General features: G+C 39.8%; 1 protein-coding gene across 1 annotated transcript in view; it reads left to right on the forward strand.

Annotated features, from left to right (window-relative positions):
- LOC104706612 (sacsin-like) overlaps positions 1 to 7,548 on the forward strand; it is a 21,443-nt gene that overhangs the window by 5,669 nt on the left and 8,226 nt on the right. The window contains exons 4-8 of the mRNA XM_010422807.1: positions 79 to 3,322; positions 3,532 to 5,009; positions 5,247 to 5,510; positions 5,846 to 6,057; positions 6,275 to 6,543. Of these exons, the coding sequence (XP_010421109.1) occupies positions 79 to 3,322; positions 3,532 to 5,009; positions 5,247 to 5,510; positions 5,846 to 6,057; positions 6,275 to 6,543 (5,467 nt within the window). The remainder of the gene's footprint in view (positions 1 to 78; positions 3,323 to 3,531; positions 5,010 to 5,246; positions 5,511 to 5,845; positions 6,058 to 6,274; positions 6,544 to 7,548) is intronic.

The raw sequence follows: 7,548 nt of genomic DNA on the forward strand, positions 1-7,548 counted from the left end.
TCGTGGAGCTTGGTGTCCGAGAATTTTTAACTCCATCTGATTATGCTGATGTTTTATGTAGAATAGCTGTAAGGAAAGGTTCTTCATCCCTTGATCCACAAGAAATCAGGGCAGCTGTGTTGATTGCGCAGCAATTGGCTGAAGCGCAATTTCTTGACAAAGTCACACTCTATTTACCTGATGTTTCTTGTCGACTCTTCCCTTCAAGTGATTTGGTTTATAATGATGCGCCATGGTTGACTGCATCAGACAATTGTAACAGCTCGTTTAGTGCCGAGTCTACAATGCTGTTGAATGCGAAAAGAACAATGCAAAAATTTGTCCACGGTAACATATCTAATGAGGTAGCGGAGAAGCTTGGTGTTCGCTCACTTCGTAGGGTCTTGCTGGCGGAAAGTGCTGATTCAATGAGTTTTAGTTTATCTGGGGCAGCTGAGGCCTTTGGACAGCATGAGGCATTGACCACTAGACTTAAACACATACTAGAAATGTATGCTGATGGGCCTGGGATTCTTTTTGAGCTGGTCCAAAACGCGGAAGATGCAGGTGCTTCTGAGGTGACATTCCTTCTGGACAAGACTCATTATGGGACTTCTTCACTCCTCTCTCCTGAAATGGCAGATTGGCAAGGCCCTGCTCTGTATTGTTTCAACAACTCAGTTTTTACTCAACAAGATATGTATGCAATTTCACGAATTGGTCAAGCAAGCAAACTTGAAAAACCTTTTGCGATAGGAAGATTTGGGCTTGGATTTAACTGTGTTTATCATTTCACAGATATCCCGGGGTTTGTTTCTGGAGAAAACATTGTTATGTTTGATCCTCATGCCAATCATTTGCCTGGTATTTCTCCAACTCACCCAGGGTTGCGGATTAAATTTGCTGGAAGAAATATACTGGACCAGTTTCCTGATCAGTTCGCACCATTCTTGCATTTTGGTTGTGACTTAGAGCATACATTTCCAGGTACACTTTTCCGATTTCCTCTTAGAAACGCCAGTGTTGCCCCCAGAAGCCACATAAAGAAAGAAACATATGCTCCTGAAGATGTGCTATCCCTCTTCACTTCCTTTACTGGTGTAGTTTCAGAAGCTTTAATTTTTCTGCGGAATGTGAAAACAATATCGATTTTTACTAAGGAAGGAGCTGGTCATGAAATGCAGTTACTGCATCGTGTTTGCAAAGATTGCAATGTTGGGAAAGATACTGAAACAAAGCCATCTATTCAAGTGTTTAGTCTTCTTGACGAAAATATTTCAGCTGGAATGAATAAAGATCAGTTGTTAAAAAAACTTAGCAACACTGTAGTTAAAGATCTCCCGTATAAATGCCAGAAGATTGTGGTAACCGAGCAAGATTCATCTGGCTGTATTTCACATGGATGGATAACAGGTGAATGTCTGAATGCCGGGGTAAGTAAAAAGCACTCGAACCTTCGAGAAATGTCCAATAAGTTAATACCATGGGCTAGTGTTGCCGTGCTTATAAATTCTGTCAAGAGTGATAATGTAGAGGACCTGGCTGCTAGCAATTCAGATATATTTGGGCCATCTGCTATTTCAATTCAGAATAGAAGAAATTTTGGGGGCCGTGCATTTTGCTTTCTGCCTCTACCTATAACTACTGGCCTCCCTGCGCATATTAATGCATATTTTGAGTTGTCTTCCAACAGGAGGGATCTTTGGTTTGGTAACGACATGGCAGGGGATGGAAAAGTACGCTCTGATTGGAATCTTTACTTGATCGAGGAAGTTGTTGTACCAGCCTATGGTCATTTGCTTGAGAAAATTGCATCTGAACTTGGTCCATGTGATTTGTTCTTCTCTGTCTGGCCAGTAACTCTAGGAGCAGAACCTTGGGCATCCTTGATTCGGAAGCTCTACAGTTTTATTGCGAATAATGGTCTTCGTGTCTTATATACAAAAGCAAGAGGAGGACAATGGATTTCAACAAAGCAAGCAATTTACCCTGATTTCAACTTTCCTAGGGCAGATGAGCTAGTTGATGTCCTTGCAGACGCTGGTCTCCCTGTCATTAATATCTCAAAGTCAGTTGCGGAAAGATTTGGTGAGGCCTGTTCATCCTTGCATTTTATTACACCCCAACTCTTAAGGACTCTGTTGACCCGGCGTAAACGTGAGTTTAGGGATAGAAATGGTTTGGTCTTGGCACTAGAATACTGTCTTCTTGATTTAAAAGTTCCTTTCCAGACGGATCTTCTTTACGATCTACCCCTGCTACCTCTTGCTGATGGATCATTTGCAACCTTTAAAAAGAATGGGACTGCTGAGAGAATCTTTTTCACAGAAGAGATTGGGTATGAACTTTTGAAGGATTCACTTCCTCACCAACTCGTGGACTGTGAAGTGCCGGAAAAAGTTTATAGTAAGTTATTAGTTGTAGCTCAAAGTGAAGAATCATGCATATGTCTTCTCTCTTGCAGTTTGCTTGAGAAGCTCTTTTTTAAGCTACTGCCAACAGACTGGCATCTCTCAGAAAAAATACTTTGGACACCTGGCCAACAAGGACATCCGACAGTAGAATGGATAAGGGTACTGTGGAGCTATCTTAAATTATCTTGTGATGACCTCTCAATATTTTCTAACTGGCCCATATTGCCAGTTGAAGATCGCTGTCTCATGCAACTTATTGTAAATGCAAATGTTATTCGAGATGATGGCTGGAGCGAGAACATGTCTTCATTATTACTGAAATGTGGATGCCGGTTCTTAAATCGTGAGCTTCCAGTGGAGCACCCACAGTTGGAAACATATGTTCAGCCACCAACAGCAACAGGAATATTGAATGCACTTCTTGCAGTTTCTGGTGGGCAAGAAAACATCAAGGGGATTTTCATTAATGTTTCAGAAGGTGAATTACATGAGCTTCGGAATTTTATTCTTCAGTCAAAGTGGTTCTCTGGTGGACATATGAATGAGGTCCACTTTGAGACCATCAAACACCTCCCCATATTTGAGTCATACAGAAACCGAAAACTCGTAAGTTTGAACTGTCCAGTTAAGTGGCTCAAACCTGATGGCATCAGGGAGGATCTGTTGGATGATAATTTTGTACGCTTGGACTCAGAGAGGGAGAGAACTATCTTCAAAAGATACTTACAAATAAAAGAGCCCTCAAGAATGGAATTCTACAAAACTTGTGTACTTAATCGTATGTCTGAGTTCCTTTCTCAGCAAGAAGCTCTGTTGGCCATTTTGCATGATCTAAATGATCTGGTCGCCGATGACGTTTCGCTTCAGTCTGCACTATCTACAACCCCTTTTGTTCTCGCAGCGAATGGATTATGGCAACAACCTTCGAGGTTTATCTATCTTTTATCTTACCTATTCTGATACATTAAATATGTTAAATTACAGACTTCTCAGCTATTACTTCTTACTAGCTATCTTTGTTTGCATGTACACGCTTTATAAAGCAATCTGATATTAGCTATCTTTGGTTGCATTTACACACTTTATCAAGCGAATGAGTATCTCTATAGTTGCCTTCTTATATATTTCCTCTTTTCAGGCTTTATGATCCTCGTGTTCCTGGACTACAAGAGCTTCTACACAAAGAAGTTTATTTTCCTTCTGAGAAATTCTCAGATTCTAAGATCCTGGATGCTTTGGTTGGTCTTGGACTTAGAACAACTCTGGATTGTTCTACCTATCTGGATGCTGCTAAAAGTGTGTCAATTTTACATGACTCGGGAGATCTAGAAGCATCGAGATATGGAAAAAGACTATTATTCCATATCAATAATCTTTCTGTCAAACTATCATCCAAGACAGGTGAAACGAACTATGATGAATCACAAAATCTAATGTCCATTACAAGAGAAGACTCGCCTGATGGAGAAACCTATCCTGAATATGACACGAAGACTAGCTATCTTGGGAGCTTGCTCACTGAACAATCGGAGGATGAGTTTTGGTGTCAACTGAGGTCTATCCCATGGTGTCCTATTTGTCTTGATCCACCAATAGAAGGTATTCCATGGCTTGAATCTAGTAACTTGGTGGCATCTCCAGATAGAGTAAGGCCCAAGTCTCAGATGTTTTTGGTGTCTGCCACAATGCACTTACTGGATGGCGAGTTCCAGTCATCGTATCTACATCAGAAACTTGGGTGGATGGATTGCTTAACTATTGATATCCTGTGCAGACAACTAACTGAGATATCAAAGTCTTATAAAGAACAAAAGTCTCGTTCCTCAGTAAATCCTGATTTTGAGAGCATGTTACAAGACCAAATTCCTCTACTTTATACCAGACTGCAAGAACTTGCTAGGGAAAATGAGTTTCTTGCCCTTAAATCAGCACTAAGTGGTGTTCCATGGGTGTGGCTTGGGGGTGATTTCGTCTCTGCAGATGTTCTTTCTTTTGATTCTCCGGTGAAGTTTACCCCTTATCTATATGTTGTCCCTTCAGAATTTTCTGAATTTAAAGAATTGCTTCTAGAATTGGGTGTGAGACCTAGTTTTGATGCAGAAGATTATATGAACACTCTGCAGCACTTGCAGAATGATATAAAAGGATCACAGCTAACATATGAGCAGATAAATTTTGTCCTTTGTGTTCTTGAAGCCATTGTAGACTGTTTCTCCGAGCCGTCATCAGATTGTTGTGATAAAAATTCAGTGCTAGTTCCCGATTCCGCAGGATTTTTGGTCCCGTTAGAGGAACTTGTTTATAATGATGCACCATGGGTAGACAACAGTTCTCTCTCTGGGAAAAGGTTTGTACATCCTAGCATCAACAACGACATGGCTAATAGATTGGGGATACAGTCTCTTCGTTGCATCTCCTTAGTGGATAATGATATAACCCAGGATCTTCCTTGTATGGAGTTCACCAAGTTGAAGGAGCTTCTATCACTATATGGCAGCAAAGATTTCTTGTTGTTCGATCTTCTTGAGTTAGCTGATTGCTGCAGAGTTAAAAAGCTGCACTTCATTTTTGACAAGAGAGAGCACTCTCGCAAGACCTTGCTGCAGCATAATTTAGGTAGTCAATGTTTTGAGCTTATTACTAGCCTTTCGATTGATTCTGTTGATTTCCTTTATATTTTGAATTTTTTTCCTAAGCTTGCCCTTTCAAATTTTGGAGAATGGCGTATGTATCTTCTATGGTGGATAAAATTTTCACTACCATAGAAGATCGTTTGAACTTTTATTAGATATATTGTAGATTTATAGGGATATATACATCGATCCTCTTATTAAAAACTGCTCTTATTTTCAGGTGAATTTCAAGGACCTGCTCTAGTGGCCATTTTTGAAGGGGTTACATTGACCAGAGAGGAGGTTTGTAATCTTCAGCTTCTTTCACAGTGGAGAGTTAAGGGTGAAACTCTCAACTATGGGTTGGGCCTTCTTAGCTGTTACTTCATGTGTGATCTACTGTCGATTGTGTCTGGTGGCTACTTTTACATGTTTGATCCCAAAGGAGCGACCCTTTCTGCATCCACGACTCAGGCTCCTGCTGCAAAAATGTTCTCTTTAATAGGTAAGAACTTCTGGTGTTTCTTTCCCACCTATTTTCCCAATGCTAAAGCGACATGAAAATAATTACTACCCCATGGTAGCCTATATCTTAAATGAGTCAGATTTATTCAGTAACGGGTCTCGATGGGGGGTAAACCACTTCATCCTGATTTTTTTTTGGGTTCATTTGTTGTATCAGGGAGTGATCATACATTAGCTTTATTACATTTGTCTTTCTGTCCACCTGTCCTGTTTATGCGTCTGCTCACCCATGTTGTATGTTTTAGCACTTCCTAGTTTTGTAAAGCAGTAATCAGTTGGCGTGTTACTTCTTTATTAATTCTTTTGTTTCTTTAGGTACAAATTTGGTTGAGCGGTTCAGTGATCAATTCAGTCCCATGCTAATTGGTCAAGATAAGGCATGGTCATTGACAGATTCCACCATTATTCGGATGCCTTTATCAATTGAAGATGGTCTTGAGGCGGGCTTAGATAGAGTGAATCAAATATCTGACCGATTTCTGGAAAATGCCTCTAGAATCCTCATTTTCTTGAAGTCAGTTTTACAGGTATTATAAATTATATCAACACCACCCTAGACATCATCATTGATTTATTTTTTATTTATTTTTGACATCCATTGAATTCTATTTTTTGAATTACAGTAAAATGCTATTAAAATTTAAAAATATAGTGACTGAAAAAGTATGGGCTTGACCACATTCTACCATGGTGTTGTTACGAACTGTTAAGTAAAGGTTTTTTTTTTGTTGTTGTCAATTTCAGGTTTCATTTTCCACATGGGAGCAAGGGAATGCACAACCACATCAAGATTACACGCTGCATATTGATTCCGCATCAGCTATCATGAGGAATCCCTTCGCGGAGAAAAAACTGAAAACGTTTCAACTTTCAAGATTTTTTAGTAGCTCAAACTCTGTTAAATCGCAAATAATTGAGGTAAACCTACATATAGGGGAAAACAAACTTCTGGATCGATGGCTTGTGGTTCTCAGCAGGGGTTCTGGACAATCACAAAACATGGCTCGTGACAGGTACAAAGTCACTTACTATTACTCAACATAAAAGATTCTGGCAGTAACCTATATATGCTTTGATGTTCATATCACCTTGAAAGCCATGTCAGAGAATAAAGCGATACCAATAATTGCTTTGAGATAATTTAAGATGTTACCAATTCTGATCAAAACCATGGGCAGCAAATAGATTTAGTTCATTATGCAAAGAATTGGCGTGTCACTGTTCAAACGAGTAAATAGAAAAATGCTTTATTGATGAAAAAATAAAATAAAAAAAAATCAAAATCTACTGTGATGAGTGTCCTAGAGGTTATCATGTCTCTATTTGTTACTGAAATATTACATATTTGCAGGAAGTATCTAGCGTACAATTTGACACCTGTTGCTGGAGTTGCTGCACATGTGTCTCGAAATGGTCGTCCGGTTGATTTCCATCCAGCCAGCCCCATAATGTCTCCTTTACCTTTGTCTGGTAGTGTGAATCTACCTGTCACCATCCTGGGATGCTTCCTCATTCGGAATAATTGTGGTCGTTTTCTTTTCAAAAATCAAAATGCGAGATCTATGTCGGAGCCACAGCTTGATGCTGGAGATAAATTGATTGATGCATGGAACAAAGAGTTAATGTCATGTGTACGTAATTCTTACATAGAAATAGTGGTGGAGATGGAAAGGCTAAGTCGAGAACATTCAAGCGAGTCAAGTACAGCTGCACGTCAGCTGGCCCTTTCTCTTAAAGCATATGGTAATCAGTTGTATTCCTTCTGGCCAAGATCTAATCAACATGATTTTCTTAGCTTACATGAGGGTGCTATAGAAACAGAAGTGCTCAAACCGGAGTGGGAATGCTTGGTTGAACAAGTTATAAGGCCGTTTTACGTTCGTGTTGCTGAACTTCCTCTTTGGCAACTTTACTCAGGAAATTTGGTCAAGGCTGAAGACGGTATGTTTCTTACACAACCTGGTAGTGAGGTTGCTGTTAATTTGCTCCCTGTTACAGTTTGCAGCTTTGTGAAGGAG

The sequence above is a fragment of the Camelina sativa genome, chromosome 8, assembly GCF_000633955.1.
Source record: "Camelina sativa cultivar DH55 chromosome 8, Cs, whole genome shotgun sequence".
Classification (NCBI taxonomy): Eukaryota; Viridiplantae; Streptophyta; class Magnoliopsida; order Brassicales; family Brassicaceae; genus Camelina; species Camelina sativa.